Source organism: Mobula birostris, chromosome 22 (genome assembly GCF_030028105.1).
Source record: "Mobula birostris isolate sMobBir1 chromosome 22, sMobBir1.hap1, whole genome shotgun sequence".
In the NCBI taxonomy this organism is placed as follows: domain Eukaryota; kingdom Metazoa; phylum Chordata; class Chondrichthyes; order Myliobatiformes; family Myliobatidae; genus Mobula; species Mobula birostris.
Genome location: NC_092391.1, coordinates 46124605 through 46150127, shown reverse-complemented (window position 1 = coordinate 46150127; position 25523 = coordinate 46124605). Strand labels below are relative to the sequence as shown.

General features: G+C 42.9%; 2 protein-coding genes across 6 annotated transcripts in view; one reads left to right on the top strand and one right to left on the bottom strand.

Annotated features, from left to right (window-relative positions):
• The window catches only part of LOC140186397 (tubulin beta chain-like), a 40168-nt gene extending 26833 nt beyond the window's left edge, over positions 1–13335 (top strand). For all 4 annotated transcript variants that reach the window (XM_072240630.1, XM_072240629.1, XM_072240628.1 and 1 more), the window contains one exon: positions 12293–13335. In XM_072240630.1, the coding sequence (XP_072096731.1) occupies positions 12293–13335 (1043 nt within the window). The remainder of the gene's footprint in view (positions 1–12292) is intronic.
• A 1462-nt stretch (positions 13336–14797) lies between these two features.
• Positions 14798–25523, bottom strand: part of noxa1 (NADPH oxidase activator 1) — a 77219-nt gene continuing 66493 nt past the window's right edge. The window contains exons 11-12 of one of the 2 annotated variants that reach the window (XR_011882857.1): positions 19406–19580; positions 14798–14812 (exon numbers count right to left, since the gene is read on the bottom strand). Coding sequence is in view for 1 of the 2 variants with exons in the window: in XM_072240632.1 (XP_072096733.1) it covers positions 19498–19580 (83 nt within the window). In the remaining variant the exon portion in view is untranslated. Of the gene's footprint in view, positions 14813–19392; positions 19581–25523 lie in introns of those variants that run through there. The other variant, XM_072240632.1, reaches the window with a different exon arrangement.

Below are 25523 nucleotides of genomic sequence, written 5' to 3'. Positions count from 1 at the left end.
CTTCTCATTACCACCATCAGAGAGGAAGGACTGGAGCCTGAAGTCACACACCCAGTGTTTTAGGAGCAGCTTCTTCCCCTTCACAAAAAATTTCACTCAATGAGTCTATGAACACTACCTCACTATCTTTGCTCTCTTTTTACACTACTTTTTAAATTTCATATTGTAATGAATAGCATATTTTATGTCTTGTACTATACTGCTGCTGCAAAACAACAAATGTTATGACATATGTCAGTGATCATAAACCTGATACTGTTTCTGAACTCTGAAAATCCGGTAAGTCTACCATCTGGATGAAGAAATTTATTCTTGATCCTGAATGATTTATCTCGGGATTGTGATCCCTAGCTCTAGATATACCAGCCAGGGCAAACATCATTTCTACATGTCTAGTCTCATTCTGCGAACCAAGAGTGCGTAGGTCCAATCTGCTTAATCTTCTCAGAGGGTAGTCACCACCACCTGCACCAGCCCCAACTTCCCCATCCCAAGCTGAACCTTTGTTGCTCTTCCTATGTCACAGCTGTATTTTTCTTAAGGTGACAAGAGCAGGCCTGTATACACTATGTTCCAAGCATAGAAATCAAAAGAGTTCAGATGCTATAAATATGAAATAAAAATATCAAATTTAGGAAACACACAAGTCAGCAGCATTTGTGGAAAGATAAACAGGGAAATAAATCACCTTAAAAGCTGTTAGTCTGAACTGTAAAAGAGAGGAAACGATATTTTCAGGTTGCAGATGATGGTGGAGGGTTGGATAGCACTATCTGATAATACTGAGCATTTCCTCCATCTCTGTTTTGCATCTTTTACATTCTTTTCTTTGTATTTCCACTCCAATTGTCCTCATTTTGCTGATTTTATTTTCATTATTTTTTATTCCCTCTCTGTAGTGCATGAATCTGTCACTCTCTATCTTCCCTTGTTAAGCAGATGATTTCGTCAACAACCTGCCACATGGCAACACTGGCCTCATCCTGTCAGATGTTCCTTTTATCTTATCCATTCTCTCTTATGCTCTCTATAACCTCTGCTTCTCTCTTTCCATTTTTTTACAAAAGACTCTTGGCCTGAAGAATTAACTGTTTCTTTTTCCACGTATGCTGTCAGGTCCACTGAGTGTTTCCAAGTGCAGTCTCACCCAAGGCCAATAATTCCATTAAGGGACCTTTAATCTTGCATTCACATCCTCATGCAAAAAAAAAACACAACATGCATCTTCCTAATTGCTTGCTGACTGCACATAACTTTGAGTGATTTGTATACTAGGAAACACACACCCAGCCTCCCCCCTCCCGCCTCTGATCCCAGCTCTCATCCGTGCCGGGTCTTTACCATCCCCTCCGACCTTCAACTGTCGGAGGCAGAACGCTCTGTTCTCAGTAAGAGCCTCACCTTTGTCCCCCTTCGCCCACACCTCAGCGAGTTCCGTGTTCGCCACGATGCGGAACTTTTCTTCCACCGTCTCCGTCTCCGAGCCTACTTCTTCGGCAAGGACTCTTCCACCCCCACCGATGACCCTTTCTCCCGTCTTCAACCCTCCTCTTCTTCATGGACACCCCGCTCTGGTCTTCTGCCTGCTCTGGATCTCTTTATCGCTAACTGCCGGCGGGACGTCAACCGTCTCGACTTCACCGCACCTTGTCCCCATTCCAACCTCACTCCTTCGGAACGCTCTGCTCTCCACTCCCTCCGCACTAATCCTAATCTTATTATTAAACCCGCCGATAAGGGGGGTGCTGTTGTAGTCTGGCGTACTGACCTCTACCTTGCCGAGGCACAGCGACAACTCGCGGATACCTCCTCTTATTTACCCCTCGATCGTGACCCCACTAAGGAGCACCAGGCCATTGTCTCCCACACCATCACCGACTTTATCCGCTCAGGGGATCTCCCAACCACTGCTACCAACCTTATAGTTCCCACACCCCGCACTTCCCGTTTCTACCTCCTACCCAAGATCCACAAACCTGCCTGTCCTGGCCGACCTATTGTTTCAGCTTGCTCCTGCCCCACCGAACTCATTTCTGCATACCTCAACACTGTTTTATCACTCCTTGTTCAATCCCTTCCGACCTATGTTCGTGAAACTTCTCACGCTCTTAAACTTTTCGATGATTTTAAGTTCCCTGGCCCCCACCGCTTTATTTTCACCATGGATGTCCAGTCCTTATATACTTCCATCCCCCATCAGGAAGGTCTCAAAGCTCTACGCTTCTTTTTGGATTCCAGACCTAATCAGTTCCCCTCTACCACCACTCTGCTCCGTCTAGCGGAATTAGTCCTTACTCTTAATAATTTCTCCTTTGGCTCCTCCCACTTCCTCCAAACTAAAGGTGTAGCTATGGGCACCCGTATGGGCCCTAGCTATTCCTGCCTTTTTGTTGGGTTTGTGGAACAATCTATGTTCCGTGCCTATTCTGGTATCTGTCCCCCACTTTTCCTTCGCTACGTCGACGACTGCATTGGCGCTGCTTCCTGCACGCATGCAGAACTCGTTGACTTTATTAACTTTGCCTCCAACTTTCACCCTGCCCTCAAGTTTACCTGGTCCATTTCCGACACCTCCCTCCCCTTTCTAGATCTTTCTGTCTCTGTCTCTGGAGACAGCTTATCCATTGATGTCTACTATAAGCCTACTGACTCTCACAGCTATCTGGACTATTCCTCTTCTCACCCTGTCTCTTGCAAAAACTCCATCCCCTTCTCGCAATTCCTCCGTCTCCGCCGCATCTGCTCTCAGGATGAGGCTTTTCATTCTAAGACAAGGGAGATGTCTTCCTTTTTTTAAAGAACGGGGCTTCCCTTTCTCCACTATCAACTCTGCTCTTAAACGCATCTCCCCCATTTCACGTACATCTGCTCTCACTCCATCCTCCCGCTACCCCACTAGGAATAGGGTTCCCCTGGTCCTCACCAACCACCCCACCAGCCTCCAGGTCCAACATATTATTCTCCGTAACTTCCGCCACCTCCAACGGGATCCCACCACTAAGCACATCTTTCCCTCCCCCCCTCTCTCTGCATTCCGCAGGGCGCACTCCCTACACAACTCCCTTGTCCATTCGTCCCCCCCATCCCTCCCCACTGATCTCCCTCCTGGCACTTATCCATGTAAGCGGAACAAGTGCTACACATGCCCTTACACTTCCTCCCTTACCACCATTCAGGGCCCCAAACAGTCCTTCCAGATGAGGCAACACATCACCTGTGAGCCGACTGGGGTGATATACTGCGTCTGGTGCTCCCGATGTGGCCTTTTATATATTGGCGAGACCCAACGCAGACTGGGAGACCGCTTTGCTGAACATCTACGCTCTGTCCGCCAGAGAAAGCAGGATCTCCCAGTGGCCACACATTTTAGTTCCACATCCCATTCCCATTCTGACATGTCTATCCACGGCCTCCTCTACTGTAAAGATGAAGCCACACTCAGGTTGGAGGAACAACACCTTTTATTCCGTCTGGGTAGCCTCCAACCTGATGGCATGAACATCCACTTCTCTAACTTCCGCTAAGGCCCCACCTCCCCCTCGTACCCCATCTGTTACTTATTTTTATGCACACATTCTTTCTCTCACTCTCCTTTTTCTCCCTCTGTCCCTCTGAATATACCTCTTGCCCATCCTCTGGGTCCCCCCCCACCTCCTTGTCTTTCTTCCCGGACCTCCTGTCCCATGATCCTCTCGTATCCCCTTTTGCCTATCACCTGTCCAGCTCTTGGCTCCATCCCTCCCCCTCCTGTCTTCTCCTATCATTTTGGATCTCCCCCTCCCCCTCCAACTTTCAAATCCCTTACTCACTCTTCCTTCAGTTAGTCCTGATGAAGGGTCTCGGCCTGAAACGTCGACTGCACCTCTTCCTACAGATGCTGCTTGGCCTGCTGCGTTCACCAGCAACTTTGATGTGTGTAACCCAGGTAATCTGATTATTTTTCAGAATCTCAATATGTAAAATATACTCCACTTTTCTATTTATTCTAAGAAAACTCAAATAGAATGCTTTATTTCATAGGACAGATCGTACATAATTCTTACAAAAGCATGAGATGTTTTACATATTTACAATCAATAAGTTCCTCAATTTGGCTATTATACTCGTACATTGAGATAATTTTTTTAATGAATTCTCCACATAGGAGGAGTCCCACTTAAACTGTATGTAGAGGTGATAGATTGGTTTATTATTGTCACGTACACCAAGCTACAGTGAAAAACTGTTTTGCAGCCCATTTATGTAGATCATTTCCTCACAACAGTGCATTGAGCAGTACAAGGGAAAAAGCATTAGTCTTATAGTTACAGAGTAAGTGCACCACTTGCAGACAATAAGGCACAAGGTAGCTTGTGATGTCAAGGATCCATCTCATATACAAGAGGTCTGTTCAATAGTCTTATAACAGCAAGATAGAAGCTGCCAGTGAGTCTGCGGGTACATGCTGTTGGTCTTTTATATCTCCTGCTGGATGGGAGGGCGGTGAAGAGAATATTCAGGGTGGGAGGGATCTTTCATTATGTTGGCAGCATTATTGCATGTGAAAAGTGTTGACGAAATCCATGGAGGAGAGGCTGTGTTTTGTGATGTGCTGAGGCATGTCTACAGTTACTTGTGCTCTTTGGTAGAGCAGTTTCGTACTAAGCCATGGTGTACCTGGATAGGATGATTCCTATGGTCATTGATAAATATTGCTGCAGATCAGCAGGTACATGACAAATAACTGTAGCCTCCTAAGGAAGTAGAGGCATGGGTACATTTTCTTGGATGTGGCATCTGTGTTGTTAGACCTGGACAGGCTATTAGTGATGTTTAGAACACAGAACAGTACAGCACAGTACAGGTCTTTTGGCCCATATTGTTGTGCCAAACTTTTAACCTACTCCAAGATGAATCTAACACTTCCCTCCAGCATAGCCCTCCATTTTTCGTTTATCCACATGCATACCTAAGAGTCTCTTAAATTCTCTAATATACCTGCTTTGACTACCATTCCTGGCAGCACATTTCATGCACCCACCACTGTGTGAAAAAAAATCTACCTCAGACATTGTCCTTATACTTTCCTCCAAGCACTTTAAAATTATCTTCTTTCATATTAGCCATTTCCACCCTGGGAAAAAAAAAAGTACTGGCTGTTCATTCTATCTATGCCTCTTATCATCTTATACACTCTTGTCAAATCTCCTCATCTTCCTTCACTCCAAAGAGAAAAGCCCTAGCTCGCTCAGCCTTTCCTCATAAAACATGCTCTCTAATCCAGACAGTATCCTGCTGAATCTCTGCATCCTCTCTAGAGCTTCCACATTTTTCCTATAATGAGGCAACCAGAACAGAACACAATATTCCTAAGGACTGCAAGCTCTCAACCATCTGCACCTCAGCTCTGTTTTAGCCTCTTGAAGAAGTGGAGGCACTTGTGTGCTTTCTTGGCCATATTGCAATATACTCTTAAGATCAGCCCGGTCTCGGCCCAAAACGTCAACTGTACTCTTCTCCATAGATGCTGCCTGGCCTGCTGAGTTCCTCCAGCATTTTGTGTGATGCTCTAAGTTCATCTGTTTTCCCAGTTATTTGGGCTCCTTGCATTAAAATGGACGCCTGCTTGTCCTTAACATGCCTGTTCTGCCTACTGCACTAACCTGTTACCCTCCTTTGTTTAAATCTCACTCCAAATGTACACCTAATCAGTGTTCTGTTCCTGTGCCAAAATAATTTAAACCTTCCAGTAAGGCGTACTAGTTCAGGTGCAATTCATCTTCCTTGTACAAGTCTCACCCAAGCCAGAAGCGATCCAAGTGATCCCAACATCTCAGGCTTTCTTTCCTACATCATCCCTCTGGTTATACACTCTTTTGATTTCTATTCTCGGTAATACATAGCATGAAAAATAAGCCAAAGGTAGAGGTCCTGCTCTTTAATGTGATACAGGATCTTAGAGGTCCTGCTCTTTAATGTGATACTAGATTAACACTGCAGAATCTTGTGCTTTTTTCTATCCATGTTTTTGGTACCAACATATAGTATATCATAACTACTAGTTATTTGTTCATCCCCAACCCCCTCTCCCCCATCCAGAATGTCTTCCAGCCACTCCATGACACCTCTGGCCTTGGTGCCAGAGGAAGCAACATACCATTTGAGAAAGTAATACACACAAAACGCTAGAGGGACTCAGCAGAGCAGGCAGCATCTATGGAAAAGAGTAAACAGTCAATGTTTCGGGCCAAGACCCTACATCAGGTGAAACGTCAACTGTTTACTCCTTTCCATAGTTGCTGTCTGGCCTGCTGAGTTCCTCCAGCATTTTGTGTGTATCACTTTGATTTCTAGCATCTGCAGATTTGTTCTTGTTTGTGATACCATTTGGGTCATCTTCAGAGCCATAGTAACACCCATCTACTCAGCACTTAGTTATATCCTTTAATTTGGAGTACCAGTTATCCAAGGAGGTTTTTCCACTAGTTGCTGCAATGTAAGGTCCCTGAAAGAATTAAAGCATGGCAGAGAATGGTGTTTCTCAGCGATTCAGGAACAGCTTCTTCCCCTCTGCCATCTGCTTCCTAAATGGACATTCAACCCTTGAACAATACCTCACTTTTCTAATATATATATTATTTCTGTTTTTGCACGATTTTTAATGTATTCAATATATACCGTAATTGATTGATTGATTGATTTATTTATTTATTTTCCTTCCTCTATATTATGTATTGCATTGAACTGCTGCTGCCAAGTTAACAAATTTCATGACACATGCCAGTGATAATAAACCTGATTCTGATTCTGAGAATATCCATGTGATTGATTTTTTCCACTCAGCTTCCTCCACGACTACTTGAGTAAGTGGCAGTGGAGGCAGCTGAGTGATAATAATCAATCAATAGAGCCTGGTCTCCCCTTCCGATGCTGTCCTCCAGGTCCTCCTTGCTAGGTGCTGCTACTGAGTGTTGAGGGTTAAATCCCTTTTCTTTTTAATCGCTGTGTAATTCATGTGTTTCCTAACAATCAGGTTGGTGCAGGTTGTGTGCAATAACTCATACTTCATCTGCAGAGACCTCCTGATGATTCAATTTTGACTGCCACTTACCTCAGATTAACCTGTAGGGTGGGACAGATGGGACAGTAATACTTTCAATAGCTTTAAATCCTGTCAATACTTTTGATGTGCCAGTATAACAGGGAATTATTCTTGGGAATCTGGTCCAGTATAAAACAATATCTCATAAGATGGAAATCATAATCTTTCATAAAATGAATTCTAGTTTCCATTTCATTGCTGAGTTGGTTGGACTCTAGGTAGTACATTCCATGACCATATCCGCAGATGATGAATGAAACAAAGTCTAAAGGTAATAAATTATTTTTCCGGGAACCTGATTTATGATATTCAGGCTGGTGAGCTGTGGTAGGAGTAACTTTGGTCCCCTTAATCTACTTTTTGAGTTTTAGTGAGGCCAAACAATTAAAAACACAGTAAAGCATCCATTCCACTCCAGAATATTTAGGGAGTAAAAGAGAGGTGAAGGAAATATTGGCCTGCTGGAAAATGATGCTGGCGAGGTAGTAAAGGGGACCAAGGAAATGGCAGAAAACTGAATAAGTATTTTGCATCAGTCTTTCCTGGAAGATATTAGCCGTATACCAGAAGTTCAAGAGTGTCAGGGACAGAAGTGAGTGTAATTACTATTACTAGGGAGATGGTGCTTGGGAAACTGAAAGGTCTGTAGGTAGATAAGTCACCTAGACCAGATGGATTACCCCCTAGGGTTCTGAAAGAGGTAGGTGAGGAGATTGTGGAGGTATTAATAATGATCTTTCAAGAATCACTAGATTCTGGAATGGTTCTGGAGACATTACAAATGTCACTCTGCTCTTCAAGAAGAGAGGGAGGCAGAAGAAAAGAAATTATGGGCCAGTTAGCCTGACTTCAGTGGTTGGGAAGATGCTGGAGATGATTGTCAAAATGTGCTTTCGAGTACGTGAGGCTCATGATAAAATAGGCTGGTCAGCATGGTTTCCTTAAGGGAAAATATTGACAGATCTGTTAAAATTCATTGAGGAAATGACAATCAGGTTAGACAAATGAGATTTTCAGATGGCCCCTTGCTGTACATGCAGCTGTTTAACGAGATAAGAGCCCATGGTATTACAGGAAAGATACTTGCATGGATAGAGCATTGGCTGATTAGCAGAAGGCAAAGAGTGGGAATAAAGAGAGCCTTTTCTGGTTGACTGCCAGGAACTAGTGGTGCTCCACAGGGAACACACACAAAATGCTGGAGGAGCTCAGTAGGCCAGGCAGCATCTATGGAAAAGAGTAAACAGTCGATGTTTCGGGCTGAGACCCTTCATCAGGCCAGTCATGCTGAGTTCTTCCAGCATTTTGTGTGTGTTGCTTGGATTTCCAGCAGGGATTGGGCGTTGGGACCACTTCTTTTTACCATTGCATGTCAATGATTTGGATGATGGAATTGATGGCTTTGTGGCCAAATTTGTGATGATATGAAGTTAAGTAAAAGGGCGGGTGTTGTTGAGGGAGCAGGGAGGCTGCAAAATGACTTGGACAGATTAGGAGAATGGGCAAATGGAAAACAGTGTCGGGAAGTGTATGGTCATGCACTTTAGTAGAAGCAATAAAAGCGTAACTATTTTCTAAACAGGGAAAAAAAATCAAAAGTCAGAGGTGCAAAGGGACTTGGAGTCCTCGTGCAGGATTCCTAAAAGGTTAACTTGTAGGTTGAGTCAGTGGTGAGGAAGAAAATGCAATGTTAGCATTCATTCTAAGAGGACAAGCATATAAAAGCAAGGATGTAATGCTGAGGCTTTATAAAGGACTGGTGAGGCCTCAATTGGAGTATTGTGAGCAGTTTTGGATGCCTTATGTAAGAAAGGATGTGCTGGCATTGGAGAGAGTTCAGAGGAGGTTCAAGATAATAATTTGCAGAAAGAAAGGCTTATCATAGGAGTGATTGATGACTCTCTGCCTTTATTCACTGGAACTCAGAAGAATGAGGGAGGATCTCATTGAACCTATCAAATGTTGAAAGGCCTGGAGTGGATGTGGAGAAGATTTTTTCTATAGTGCCAAGGTTTTACATTTCCTATATTGTCTGTGTTACTCTATCCTGTACTGGGTTCTTTAATACACTTCTTTCTGCTTGAGTATGCATATGTGTTAAAAAGCAGCTTTTGTTTTCATCCCCTTCCCATCGCCCCCCCCCCTTTGTTGTTGCTTCTGCTCACAATACTATGTTGTCTTGTGAAACTTACGAGTCTTTCAACATGGGGTCAGATCAACTATTACTCTTCCTCTTGCAAAAAGAAGTTATGAGATAACAGTTGGAAACTTGTGAAAACAGTAGAATATCCTGCCTTCATATTGACATAGACATTATTGGAAGAATCTAGTGTCAACTTCTTGGCTGGAGAAGAGAGAATTGGAGAATTGTACTGGAGGTAGAGCTCTGGATTGGCATATCCTTCCAACCCTTTTAAACTTTCTCATTAATAGGCTCAGTACTACCATTCCTCCATTAGCACTTGCTGTTGTAATAATATAGTAGTCCTTTTTCTTCTAGTTTTTTTTTCTCTTGGCTGCTACAGTTAGAGGAAGGGAACTCAAGAATGAGAAAATTATTCTGGTCAACTACGACTCCATCAGTCTATTCCCCAATATAAGCAATGTAACATGGATGTTCAAAGTCATTTAATTGCCAACATCCAACTCATGTGTGATGAGTGTAGGTTCTACCAGAATGATTGAGTCAAGACCTTATCCAAATGAATTGAATTGCAGAGGAGAGATCTGAGTGACCGTCTTATCCATTGAAGCAGCATTTGAATAAGTGTGGTATTAAGGTTCTCCAGAAAAAGCAACATTAGTGGGGATCAGGGAGAAAACTGTCATTTGCTGTAGCCATACTTAGCCAAAAGAGTTATTGTCATTGAAAGAGATTTATGTGTTTTTGTGTTCTCCAGAGTAGTGTCTTAACCTCCAACTGTCTTCACTGCATCATCAATGGTCTTCCATTCATTGTAAGTAGAAAATGGGAGCATTCGCTGAAACATTGGAAATAAGAGTAGGCTTTTCATTCCTTTGAACCTGTCCCACTATTCAAGGGAAATAAAAACAGACAATAAGCTTTCTCGGGTATATAAAACGAAAGAAAGAGGACCAAAATGTTTCTGAGGAAACTTGGGAGCAGGGAAATGCTGGATTTTTTGCACTAGTTTTTACAGTGGAGGACAATGAACATCCCATAAGTGCTGTTTAATGCCAGAGAGGAATTAAACACTGTCACCATTACTGGAGCTGTGAGACAGCAGCATTAACTGCTGCACCGATATTGGGGAAACCTACCTGATTTATCAAATAACCTATCAATATTGCTAGCTATAAATGAAAGTTCAAGTTCAATTACCATTCAATCCTACATGAATACATCCAAACAAAACAGCCAAGGTACAGCACACATTACCAACGGCACATAGCATAAATAGCACATATGGTTCCAATTTCAGAAACACATACAGTCACAAAGAAAAAAATAATTTAAAAAGGTTGAAGGGTGTGTCAAGTGCCTAGCTGCTGTTGCAGAAGGAGTTCTTGGCTGGTTTTATTTTTCCCTGGCTTTATTTTTTTCTGACATTGCTCCTATTTTTTTTAATCTCACTCTTTAATGTTCTGAGGAGCCCATCATGTAGTTTCCATTAGGAAAATGAATCTTTAATCTGAAACAGGAGGAAGCATGGGAACAAAATCAACTTAATCTAGCATTACTTAAGGTCTACAACACCAGCTCATCCATCCTTCCATAGTAAAAAAAAATGCATTTCTATGAATATTCTACATGGTGAACCATTATGAGAAGCCTTGATGTGATTAACAGGCAGGACCTATTTCCCCTGACAGGGAGGGCAGTAACTAGAAGGAAGATTAGAGGGCAGCTGAAAAATATCACCTTAGAATAGTGGGAGTCTGCAACTCCCTGCTTGAAAAGATGATAAAGTGACAACATCAAAAAAGTACTTAAGAAGAACTGTAACTCAAACTGTATCCACAGATTAAAAGGTATCTAGCATAGGCCAAATAGATCCGACTGTGACGTAATTATCTATGATTATCTAGCATCTTTTATGACCTAAGGATGTCACAAAGTACTTTACAGTCAATTATGTATTTTCAGTGTGTGGTTATTACTGTAATGTAGGAAATGTAATGACCAATTGCAGTGATCTGATAGTGAGAGCTTTAGAAACATTAGCTGAGCAATGAATTGTATTCACTAAGCGAGTTTGCCAGTACTTCCTAGAATTGTGTGACTGTGTCTTTAATGCTCTCCCACACTGTCAGCAAGGACATCCCCAACAGAGCTGCACTTCCTTCGTATGGGAGTGGAACTTCAACCTTGAATTTTGCTCAAGTGTTTGAACTCGCAGCCTTCTAACTCAGAGATAACAGTGCTACCAAGTAGAACCCAAGTCCAACTGACCTAGCAATCATGATTGTAATAGAAGTACTTAACAAGGGAAATCCTCCAAGTTTAATTGCAATGTACTGGCAGTCCATTTTCACCACTGCTAATCTTTATACCCTCAATCAAGATCAACTTAGGATAATATATTTTTACTCTGCCTTTTGTAAACTTTTTTTTAACTTCAATTTGCTTTTGTTTTTGTTTACTGAGGTCTGTAACAGACCTAAATTCCTCCCCAAGTAGTTAACAACAAATGGAATGGAACTGACACCAGTAGACTTGGGGGTAAACTGCAGTCAAGTCCCTGTCATTGTTCAGACAATGTAGCACATGAATAACAGTAAAATCGAATGTGTTGCTAGTGCAAAAAAAAAACTGTTTTGCTGGTACAGTATTCACAATCGAAGAGAAGGGTGGATCAAAATTAATTCCATATATTGAGGTGGTATTATAGAAAAGAACAAGATCAATGATTCCAAATGCAAAGGAGGTAGACAGACAAGGAGTGAAGTAGCTTAGATCTCAAGTCTGGAGGAAAAGGTAGAAGTTATGTTGTACAGGAACCTAAAATATTAAATGATTTTTTAAAAAAGACTGCAGATTTACTATACACTAGGAGAAATAGAGGTTACTAATTAGGGAAACATTGATTTAAACAGTAATTGGAGCACTGTTTCCATAAGAGGTGACAAATATTTGGAGCATTCTGCCATATTGGGTGTTGGACAAAATAACTTAGGGGCTGTTAAACGCAGATGAAATAGCCTTTCATCAACCTTTTAGTAAAACGTGTTATTTGACCTTTGTTCCAGGACGTAGTGGTGCCTCTAACAACTGGGCCAAAGGTCACTACACTGAAGGAGCTGAATTAGCTGACTCTGTTATGGATGTGGTGAGGAAGGAGGCGGAGGGATGTGACTGTCTTCAGGGATTTCAGCTCACTCATTCACTGGGTGGTGGTAGTGGCGCTGGCATGGGCACTCTCATCCTTAACAAGATTCGTGAAGAATACCCTGACAGAATGATGCTGTCCTTCAGTGTTATTCCTTCACCCAAGGTATCAGATGTTGTGGTTGAACCCTATAATGCTATCCTGTCAATTCACCAGCTCATTGAGAACACAGATGAAACATTTTGTATTGATAATGAAGCTCTACATGATATTTGTTTCCGAACTCTCAAGCTTACTTCTCCCACTTACGGTGACATGAACCATTTGATATCAGCCACCATGAGCGGTGTAACAACCTGTCTGCGTTTTCCTGGTCAGCTCAATGCTGACCTCCGTAAACTAGCAGTGAACATGGTCCCCTTCCCCCGCCTGCATTTTTTTGTGCCTGGCTTTGTTCCTCTGACCAGCCGAGGTAGCCAGCGGTACCGTGCCCTCACAGTGCCCGAGCTGACCAAGCAGATGTTTGATGCTAAAAACATGATGGCTGCCTGTGACCCTCGGCACGGCCGCTACCTGACCGTGGCCGCTGTTTTCCGGGGCCGCATGTCCATGAGAGAGGTGGATGAACAAATGCTGAATGTGCAGAATAAAAACAGCCCCTATTTTGTGGAGTGGATCCCAAACAACGTCAAGACTGCTGTGTGTGACATCCCACCCCGAGGACTCAGGATGGCTGCCACCTTCATTGGCAATACAACAGCTATCCAGGAGCTGTTCAAGCGCATCGGTGAGCAGTTTTCTGCCATGTTTCGCAGGAAAGCCTTTTTGCACTGGTACACAGGCGAGGGCATGGATGAGTCTGATTTCACTGATGCTGAGGCTGACATGCTTGACCTGATAACTGAATATCAATATTACCAGGAAGTTAGTATTCATGAAGAGCCTCAGTATGATGATGATTAGGAGCCCTGAACTCTTAACAAGGAGGCCTGATTTTTTCCTCCCTCTCCTGCACTGTGCACGTCATCTCATTTCAATGCCATGTGAACTGCTATTAAAGATGCCTGGTAGTACTTGATTTGTTAAGAATAGAATTAATGTGTGCTTTTTAACATTAATAGTGGTGGTTGTCTGTCATATCCAATGATGACAGAAAACTGTGCGGCAGAGTTTTTAACCTGGAAAAGCTGTTATACTGGGGCACTTCCACTCTCTCGACCTCAGAAGTCTGGGTCTAGTTTTACGAACAAGTGTCACCAGGTAGGGTCTTCCTTGGTTGCAGTGAATGGCCATGACGTCTCCTGTGCCTTGCCATGCCCTTCACTCTCCATGGGTCATTGCAGTACCGCCTTCCTAGGCATTGTATCTCACCGGGGTATGAAGACACTGGCTACCCTCACCTGTCTATCGACATGGTACACCGGAGTGTGGCTGCTGTCACATACTTGGAGCCACAGGTGAGAGCTGAGTGTCCAGTGGAGACCAAAGGTGAGAGAGCTGCCCTAGAATGGATATGACAAGCCCCTTCACTAGAGATACTACCCCTCCCTGGACACCCCATATATCCCAACATTAACTGTACAGGCATGAGAAACTCCATGGTCTGTTTGGGGTTCATGTCCCACACAACTCATTAAGTACATTTTTAACAGCTCTGAAACTTAATTCTTGTGCTGATGAGGGTGAGTAATGCTGTAATAAGAGATTTTCCTCCCAACTGAAACTTCTACACTGTGAAAATTTTCACATGGTGTAAAGAAGAAGGAACTTGTATTTTTGCAGCATCTGACATGACCATAGAATAACTAAGGCGTCTGCTGTTTAGAGCTGCTTCTTGAAGGGCACTCATTTTTATAATGTGAGAAGCAGAACAATTAATTGTACATCGTAAGGATCTATAAAAAACTTATGAATAGCATTTAGATAATTCTCTTAAGTGCTAATTCAGGATTAAATTTTTGGTAGAGCACTGGTGGGGCTGTACTTCCAATGGCATCATTCCATTGTTTAAGCCCGCCTACAACAGCAGATGAAGTCGTGTTTCTACACAAAGGATAGTAGCTCCTATAGGATAGACTTGGAGTGTCCAGCTTAAACTTTATCCTGAAGTTTCTCGAGAGTAAGGCAAAGGCTAAGTTGACAAGATAAAAAATCAGCAAATGCTGGAGACATTTAATAGGTGTGGCAGCATCTGTGGAGAGAGAAACAACCTTTACCATTTCGGGTCAGTCACTTTTTCTCAGGAGAGGGAGAAACATGCATGTTTAAGTTGCAGAAAGTGGGACTGGTGGAAACAACACAGAAAACATCAATGGTGGAGTTGCATACCTGTGTTTTCAGGATGACATGTTTGCCTCATTGCTATCTGAGAGAAGGGAATGAATGCTGTTTAATTGTAGCTGATCTGTGTAGAGACGTCTAAATAGTGGAAGATCAATGACTGTAATTAGAGAGAAAAATAAAACAACTACATGCAGAACACAGCAATTGCTATAAACATAAATTATAAAAGAATGCCTCAACTGTGGTGAGAGAGAAAGTGAGTTAATATTACATAGGGATGGCCTTCATTAAGTTCAAAACTTAAAAGTAAATTTATTATCAAAGTACACCATATACAAGCTGGCTGGTGGCGTAGTGACATCAGCGCCAGACTTTGGAGTGAAGGCTCCCGAGTACGAATGCAGCTGGCTCCCTTGCACACTTTCCATCCGTACTGGGTTGAGCGTCGAGCTAGCAACTCGGCCTCGTAAAAATAAGAAAGCCTTCTAAAAAAGCACTGTCACGACGGTGTTGCAATGACTCCACTCAGAGTTAAGGGCTTTCTTCTTACACCATATACAACCCTGAGATTCATTTTCTTGCGACATACTAAATAAACTCATAATAGAATAACAACCATAAGAGAATCAATGAAAGACTGCACCAACTTGGAGTTCAGCTAGTGTGCAAAAGAAAACAAACTGCAAATATAAAAGGAAATAAATAATAATAATAAATAAATAAGCAATCAATGTTGAGAATATGAGATGAAGAGTCCTTGAAAGTGAATCCATAGGTTGTGGGAACATTTCAGTAATGGGTCAAGTGAAGTTACCCCTTTGGTTCAAGAGCCTGACGGCAGAAGGGTAATAACCTGGTACTTTGAGTCTTTAGGGCTCCTGTACCTTCTTCCTGATGGCAACAATGAGAAGAGAGTATGTCCTGGGTTGTGGGGTCTCTGCTGATGGAAGCTGCTTTCCTGCAACAACGTTTTGTGTAGATGTGCTCATTGGTGGGAGGGCTTTACCCGTGATGGACTAGTTCATATCAACTACTTTTTGTAGGATCATTGGTCGTTCCATACCAGGCTGTGATGCATCCAGTCAATATACTCTCCATAAACACACCTATAGAAGTTTGTCAAAGTTTTAAATGCCATGTCGATTCTTCGCAAACTTCTAAGGAATCAGAGGCACTGACCTGCTTTCTTTGTAATTGCATTTACGTGCTGGGCCCAGGACAGATCCTCCAGAGTAATAAACCGAGGAATTTAAAGTTGCTGACCCTCTCCACCTCTGATGCCTGATGGCTCATGGACCTCTGGTTTCCTTCTGAAGTCAATAGTCAGCTCCTTGGTCTTGCTAATATTGAGTAAGAGGTTGTAGCTATGGCACCACTCAGCCAGATTTTCAGTCTCCCTTATATATACTGATTGGTCACCACCTTTGATTCAGCCTATGACAGTGGTGCCATCAGCAAACTTAAATATGGTATTGGAGCTGTGTTTAGCATCACAGTCATTGTATAAAATAAATAGAGCAGGAGGCTGAGCACACAGCATTGTAATGTACCTGTGCTGATGGAGATGGTGAAGGAGATATTGTTGCCAATTTGAACTGACTGGGGTCTGCAAGTGAGGAAATCAAGGATCCAATTGCACAGGGAGGTATTGAGGCCAAGGTCTTGGAGTTTATTGATCAGTTTTGAGAGGATGATGGTAATGAATACTGAGCTAAAACAAAAAGGAAAAGCTAGTTATTTAAAGTTGTTGAATTCTGCAATCAGCCCAGAATTGCAGCAACACGTCTAGAAGTACTGTTCCTTGAGTTTACATCATGTTTCATGGAACAGTGTAAGAGGCCAAAAGAGTTCAGAGTGGAAATGAGATGAAGTGAAAGGCAGATGGAAGTTCAGGGTTGAATGGAGGTGGTCTGCAAAGTAGTCATCTAATCTGCTTATAGATTCCCCAGTGTATAGGAGACCACTTTATGAGCACTGAATGCATGCATAATATTACAAGAAGTGCAAATGAACTGTTGCTTCACTTTGAAGAACTATTAAGTCCCTGAAAGATGGTAAAGGATAAGGTTGCCTGGGGAAGTGCCATGAGAAGGGGAGTCGTTGGTGGGGTGGAATGGTGGAGTGCTGAGGGAAATGGTCATTTCTAGAAAAGGCAAGGCTGGGGAAAAGCATCGGGGGGTGGAATCTAATTGGAGGTGGCATAAGTTGTTGAATCATGAATAAAGTCATTGGAGAAAAGTACTGGTATGTATGTACTGATAAGTGACTTAAAGAGGAACTACTCAAATAGGGCAGCAGAATTGCCCTGTCTCGCAAATCCAAACCCCCCCCCCAATTACTCTATGTGCATCTACATCTACCCTATCATCCCTAATCACTACCTACAAAATGCTAAACAGAGAGATTATTCCAGAAATTTGAACAACAGTCTTTAGAAATGCAGCTTCATTTGTATGCCTGTTGGCTCTTTCCTTGCTGGCCGATTGCAGCTTAATCACATTCCTTGTCTTCACCCCTTCATTGTCTGGTAGCTAAAACTCTCTCTTTCCAGGGGCACCAACAAGGTACATGTGTCAGCCTCACAGGCTGTCTCATCAGTGTACAAGAAGGGGTTAGGGTGGTCTCTATTTGAATGACTGCAAGGACTTCTCCCCATCAGCAACCCCTTCCAAACTGTCCAGTCAGTTGCTGGCCCCAACGGCTAAAAGGACCAAGCTCATTTGTATTCACTCCCCATTCAGGCTGGGGTGACTGCTTTCAGATGCCGTGTGCAATCTTTCTCAGTGTGCTATGCTATGGAAGTTGTGGAACTTGCTGTCTCTGCTTTAACTTAAAATCCCTCCCCATCTATTTTCCCCAATATCTTTTCTGTTCTATGCTGTTCAACCAATCACCTACCTTCAACAACCAGCCTTCATTACAGAGTACCATTCCCATCACACTTTAGCATACTATTCACGGGTTTCTGTCATGGTCTTGGTGTCTCCTGCCTTCGTCTTTGCTGTGGATGTGTTTCCATCAACTGTGATCAAGTCTGGTGTGGCCGGCTGGTGTTCATCACTTAGGTTCTCTGTAATTACACGGTTACTGGGACATTTGATCCCTCGCTCAGTCTGTGGGGGCAGCGAGAACGTGAGTCATACACTTTAACCTGAGTCCAATGTTTCCACTGGCTGCCTTGCCGAGTCTGCACACAGACACAAGTGTCACTTGTTAAAAGTATCGTCTGTGGTCCTATCCATCTGGGAGCAAACCCTGTCCTTTCAGGCAGCACCCTCACCATGACTTGGTCACCTGGTTGTGGGAGGACTATCTCCTTTTCCTCTGGCTGTCTCTGATCAGCAATGTGCTGCTGTTGTTTTGCTTAGTCCTTCAACATGTTAAGATGGTTACAAAGGTCTTTTACATTCTGAGTCATTCTATTTTTGTAAGTTTCAGGCTTGCCGCAACCCGTAATTACCTCATAAGGGAGTCACATTGCTTGCCCCATCAATAATTCATAGGGGCTGAGACCCAGCATGTGGTTTGGGGTTGCCCACAATCTCATCAGGATTCTTGGTGATACATCAACCCAGGTCTTTCCCATCTCAGTTGCAGCTTTGTCAAAGGCATTCTTCATTGTTTGATTCATCCTTTCTACCATTCTTGAACTCTGAGGGTGGTAGGGTACGTGGAACTGTTGTTGAATCCCTAAGAGTCGGAACATTTCCTTCATCGTTTTCCCTGTGAAATGTGCTCCCTCATCTGAGTCCACTTGGACTTGGGTTCCCCACCTTGTGAGGACATCCTGAATTGGAATCCATGCAGCCTTGTTGGGAAAGCCTCTACCCACCAGCTGAAGTGATCCATAATTACTAGACAGTAGTTTCTCCCCCTGCTTTTGGCAGGGGTCCCATGAAGTCCATCCATCTGGATGTTTTCCCAGGGTCGCCTCAGCTGTGGCTGGTTTGCCAGTTCCAGCTTGATGTCCATACCAGGGTTATACTGGGCACAAATGATACAGTGGTGGCAGAATTTCCCCCCTTCCCCAAACCTTGGCTACTACCAGTCCTGCTGGAGACTTGTGATCACGCTCTGCCTTCCCTGATGCATCACCCCATGATATAACTTCAGTAGTATCTGCCTAATACATGGTGGTGCCACCACGATTCCTTCCTCCCCAGGTGTCCAGCTCCCATCTGGTCCCTCCTTTGCTCCCTTTCTCCTCCACTTCTCCTTCTCTTCTGCCTCCACTTCTTACAATTTTATTAAACTGACTTCAGTTGTTTCTTCCTGCACCCTTGCAATTTCAGTTGCCTCTTGTTCCTCTGCTGCCTTCTTTCCACTGATGTCTGCCCATTCATTTCCTTTCTGCTCCTGACTCTTCCCTTTCTGGTGAGCTTTTACTTTATTTACTGCCACCTCCGCTGGCAGACTCATTGCTTCCAGCAGTTTTGTATTAGGTGCCCATACTATATACCAGCACCTGTTGAGGTTACAAACCATCTTCATGCCCATGCCATCGGATAATCATGCACCACCCTAAAGGCATACTGGCTGTCTGTATATACAGTGCCTATAAAAAGTATTTGCATCTCCCCAGAAGTTTTCATGTTTTATTGTTTTACAACATTGAATCACAGTGGATTTAATTGGGCTTTGTTGACACCAATCAATTGAAAAATACTCTTTCATGTCAAAGTGAAAACAAAGTGATCCAAATTAAATTGCAAATATAAAACACAAAATTATTGATTGCCTAAGTACTCACCCCGTTTAATATGACACACTAAACCATCACTGCTGCAGCCAGCTGGTTTCAGAAGTCACTTAATTAGTTAAGTGGAGATCACCTGTGTGCAGTCAAGGTGTTTCAATTGATTGTAGTAAATATACACCTGTATCGAGAAGATCCAGCAGCTGGTGAGTGAGTATCCTGGCAAAAACTGCACCATAAAGACAAAAGAACACTCTAAGTGACTCTGTGAGAAGTTGTTGAAAAGCACAAATCAGGAAATGGATACAAGAAAATTTCCAAGACACTGAATACACTTGAAAAAGGCTGTTCACTCATGATCCCCATGCAACGCTACAGAGCTTGAGCAGTTTTATAAAGAAGAATGGGAAAAAATTGCAGTGTCTAGATATGCAAAGCTGATACAGACCTATCCACACTGACTCAATGCTGTAATTGCTGCCAAAGGTACATCTACTAAATACTGACTTGGAAGGGGCAGAGTAATTATGCAATCAATTGTTGTGTTTAATAGTTGTAATAAATTTAAACCGATTTGTAGAAGTTTGTTTTCACTTTGACACAAAAGTATCTTTTCTGTTGATCAGTGTCAAAGATAAAACAAATTAAACCCACTGTGATTCAATGTTGTAAAACAATAAAACATGAAAACTTCTAAGCGGGTGAATACTTTTTATAGGCACTGTATATTTGGTCTGCCTTTACTGTAGCGCAGTGCTTCTATCAGAACCACCAGTTCCACCACCTGAGCTGAGCAACCCTCTGGCAGTGGTGCTCCTGAAGCTAATTCTTCACCTACACAGCCCACCCAGACCGTGTCTATATTCCTCCTAGACCCATCTGTAAAAATTTCTTCTGTTTCCCCTTCCAGAGATCTTTTCTTCACACAGATATCTTCTTTCTGCCCAATTTCCATTTGGCACTCATGTGCCTCCCCCTCCACTAGGATGGTGCTCGCGGGATTCATTCCGGTGTCCCTAAGTTGTTACTGTCTTGTGCACAGCTGTCAATGTGTCCGTTTTTAATAGAATACTGTACTGCTTATGGTGTTTATGGAGGCCTTCCTCTATGTTAACTAGGTTTATCTTTGTTTGACCACAGTCTGATTGTGTCTAGCCCACACTGCTGGGAACTGCTGACAAGGTAACCCATAGACACCATCCTGCTCGCTCCTGTCTCTAACAATCAGAGCAGCTGCTGCTACACTAGCTATGTTGTGTACTCTCTTAGTTGTACTTATTTGCTGCCCCTGGCTTGTCCATATTATTTCTCCCTTTCCTGAATCTATACTGATCTCTACTTCCCTTAGGATGTCTATTCAAAGGACAGTACCCTCATTTGGACAAACCAAGAAATACCCCTCAGACTTAAGAGTCTGCAACTCGCTTCTTTCTGCTTCCACCATTTCTCCTCCTGCACACATAATATAAATAGCCAGTCCAGTTGTTAGCAAGGGCAGATCAGTTATTGATACCGATGGCGATGCCCCTGTGTCAACTAACTTTGCATTGTCGGCTGCCAGACAATTTTGCTGTGTATATCTGCGGGTCACCAACGATAGCAGTGGAGGCAGCCACCACTTCTTTTTTTCTGACCTAGAAGCAGTCTTCACCAGCTCAATGATCTGATCAGCAGTTAGTTTGGTCAGACTGGGCATTGATTGGGTGATACTGCATGTCTGCCATGACATTCACCTGCTTCTCATTCCTCTTTTTGTTTGGACACTGCCTCCAACAATGTCCCGATAGTCTACATCTGTAGCATATCAACTCTTTTACTGTTTTTTGCCTGGTCTGGCAGTCCTTTGCTCGGTGCCCTGGCTGCTGACATACAAAGCAAGCTATCTTTGACATCACAGCAGCAGCATCCATTATTGCCACTCAATGACCTTTCTTGCACAGTTTTTGGTCTATCTCAGGTTCAATAGCCACTTGTATCTGCCTATTTTATAGGTTAATTGTTGTCACTGGCATTTGCAGTTATCTCTAGTCTGAGCATGAGATGACCACAACTGACTTTTAGTCTGGTCTTTTCTTTGTTCTCTCAATGCTTCTACTTCTTGTTCTTTGCTTTTGTAACACTTAACAAAAACAAGAGTAAACAATGTTTATGCCTCATTCTTGACTTCTGAGAACCTTTGAATCGCAAAAGCATCTGGATCCAACAATAGTAATGAGGACAGATTTGACAGCGAGAAGATGTAGATTGGTTGGGAAGAAAAATTGATAATTAGGCATTTAAGAAATTCCTAACTAGCACATGAATGATAGAAAATGGAGGGTTATGTAGGAGGGAAGGGTTAGAATGATCTTAGAGTAGGTTATAAGGTCATCACAACATGTGGGCCAAAGGCCCTGAACTGTGCTGTAACATTCTATTTTCTATTCCATTCCATGATCTCAATGTGGCTTCCTCTACATCAGTGAGACCAAGCATAGACTAGGTGACTGCTTTGCAGAGCACTGTGCTATGCCTGCTATGGCCATCTGGAGTTCCTGGTTGAAGGCCATTTTAATTCCCCTCCCCATACCTAATATGATCTGTCTGGTCTTCAGCCTCCTCCATTACTAAGGTGAGGACAAAGGTAAACTGGAACAACAGCATCTCATATTCTGCGTGGGTAGTCTACAACCTGAAGGCATGAACAGCAAACACCTGCTCCCTCCTCCCTCACTTTCTTTCTACTTCCCTCTTGCACACATCCTTCTTTCCAATTCAGTCTCCCAGACCCCATCGCTCAGTTTCATTTCCCTGCCTCATCTACTCTATCTGCCCATTGCCCACAAACTACTCCTATTGTATTCCCTCCCCACACTGTTCCCAACTGCCCACCATCCTTCCCCTATCTGGTTTCTCTTCACCTTCCTATCTTATCAGTTTCCATTATCTCCCACAACAATATCACCTACACATATTACTGTACTTTCCAGCTTCTGGCACTATCTCCATCAATGACTCTTCCTTTTCCCACCTGGCCTCCTTCTCATATGAATCCACCTATCATTTGCTGCACTCCATCAGAATGGGGAAGAAATGTGATCAAAGTGACTTTGACCATGTTAGTGCCAGAGGGGGTGGTTTAAGTATCTCAGAAACTGCTGATTTCCTGGGATTTTCATGCACAACAGTCAAGAGTTTACAGAGAATGGTGTGAAAAACAAAAATATCCAGGAGCAGAGTTCTGTGGGCGAAAATGCCTTGTTAATGAGAGAGGTCAGAGAATAATGGCCAGACTGCTTCAAGCTGATAGGACAGTGACAGTAACTCAGATAACCATGATTTACAACAGTGGTGTGCAGAAGAGCATCACTGAATGCTCAACACATCAAACTTTGAAGTGGATGGGCTGCAGTAGCAGGCCACGAACATACAGAAATGTACTCAGTGGACAATTTATTAGGTACCTCCTGTATCTAATAAAGTATCCACTGAGTGTATAAGAGTATATCTTCTATTAATTTTCCCAGTCAGAACAAGAAGAAATGGGATTAAAATTCAATAGTTGGGTACGATCTAATTACCACAATGGAGGAGTGGTTGCAAAGTGATTGCTCTTCAATTTTAGATATGATGGGTAAGTGGAAAAGTAGGGGGTATATCCCTGATACTGAAGAATAGGTAGCAAGGAAGAAAATCAAAAACTAGAAACCATTTGGGAGAAACTAAACAAGTGTCAGAAGCCATAATTGAGTGTTGTACATAAGCCCCCAAACAATAAACCAGTAATGATAATTTGAATCTGTTTCACCATTTATCCTGATCATGGTTGATCCAAAAGTCTTTTTGGTCATACTAGAGGGAAGTGTAAGTGGAGTTCTGCAGGAATTGCACAATTTCCAGCTTTGTAGGTGACTGTGCAGATGGTAAGATATTTCAAAGAGCTATAAGCAGACAGGTAGAACGGGCAGGCTGGTGGTGGTTGAAATTTAATGCCAAGACTTGTTCCCCTTTTGGAGAAAGAATGGAAAGAGGCAATGTACACCAGAAGCTAGTTTTAAAAGAAGCACATGGACAGAGTAATCTGAGGAGATATGTGGATGGTTTGTTGAAAGTGAAAGGGCTGCCTATGAATGTAATTAAAAGAATACGCTTTCCTGGGCTTTTAAGAAGCAGAATACAAGGAAGTTGCTATGAACCCTAATAAACATTTGCTAGGCAATTGTGTTGTCTCCAATGTTGATGGAGTCAGGGCAACAACTTTAGGGTAAAGTTACATAGAACAGTACTGCACAGGGGTGACCCTTCAGCCCTCAATGTCTATGATGCCAAATTAAACTAATCCCTTCTGCCTGCACCTGATCCATAATCCTCCATACCCTACGTATTTGGTTTGTCCTGTGTTTTCTTGTGATATCATTCTGGAGGAACGTTGTATCATTTTTAATGCACGCATTTCTAAATGACAATAAACGAGGACTGAGTGTCCTCATAATCTAATCTAATTTACATGCCTATCTAAAAGACTATCATATCTGCTTCTATTACCACCCGTGGCAGCATGTTCTAAGGACAAAGTTATAGGCCAGTAATTGAGGATTAAGGTAATGCTGGGGCTTGGGGCAATTAAGGGTTAGAGGAATATTTGGGTGGGGGTGAGGAAGGACAATTTTATTAGCATTTCTTGCATTAAAGTAATGAACCATGTGTCTCTTTTGATGAGATTTGAATTTCCATCCTTTGGTATGGCATTCTCTCAATTACTGAGAATGTATCAATTCATTTTTTCCTATAAGCCCTGTTTGAAGTTTACCTGGATTTCTTGTTTATGATGGCTTGCAACTAGTGTAAAGGTAGGGTTCTTGTGTTTAGCGCCCTTCCATCAGTTTTTCTGAAAGCAAATATTTAGGAAAAGTTAACTATGGATTCTCCTAGTTGCAGCCTTGACCTTTTTTTTTCTGTTAAAGATTTGATATGGTTTAAAGATTCTGTCCATCTGCTGATTGTGATCAGTGTTATATTGGCACCACCGTAGCGTAACGGTTAGTATAAAGCTATTACAGCTCGGGTGCTCCCGTTTTCAGAGGTCAACTCCGGCGCTGTCTGGAAAGACTTTGTACATTCTCCCTGTGACTGCGTGGCTTTCCTCCAGGTGCTCTGGTTTCCTCCCACAGTCCAAAGATGTACCTGTTAGTAAGTTAATTGGTCAGTGTGAAAGGATAAAGGTAGGGGAACATTTGCTTGGATGCAGAGAACGTGAGTAAGGTACTTAATGAGTACGTTGCTTCGGTATTTAGCTAGGAAATGGATATCTAGCAAATAGACTGAGAGATCAGTGCTGAGTGTATCAATATGTTAGGACATTTAGTCAAGGAGGAGGAAGTGTTTGGCCTCCTGATGAGGATTAGGGTGGATAAGTTCCCAGGGTTTGATGGGATTTACCCCAGGTTATTGAAGGAGGCAAGAGACAAGATAGCTGGGCCCTTGACCAGTACCTTCATGTCCTCTCTAGCCACAGCTGAGGTCCTGGAGGATTGCCAAGTGGCTAATGTTGTACCTCTATTTAAGAAGGGAACAAGGGAAATCCTGGAAACTATAGACTGGAGAGTCTCATGTCAGATGTAGGGAAATTGCTGGAGAAAATACTTAGGGATTTGGAAACCCATGGCCTAATTAGACAATAGATGCAGGAGTAGGCCATTTGGCCCTTCAAGCCAGCACCACTATCCACTGTGATCATGGCTGATCATCCACAAGCAGTACCCCGTTCCTGCCTTCTCCCCATATCCCTTGACTCCACTATCTTTAAGAGCGCTATCTAACTCTTTCTTGAAAGCATCCAGAGAATTGGCCTCCACTGCCCTCTGAGGCAGAGCATTCCACAGATCCACAACTCTTTGTGTGAAAAAGTTTTTCCTCAACTCCGTTCTAAATGGCCTACCCCTTATTTTTAAACTGTGGCCTCTGGTTCTGGACTCCCCCAACATCGGGAACATGTTTCCTGCCTCTAGCATGTCCAATCCCTTAATAATCTTATATGTTTCAATCAGATCCCCTCTCTCCTTCTAAATTCCAGTGTATACAAGCCCAGTCACTCCTTTCTTTCAACATATGACAGTCCCGCCATCCCGGGAATTAACCTCGTGAACCTATGCTGCACTCCCTCAATAGCAAGAATGTCCTTCCTCAAATTTGG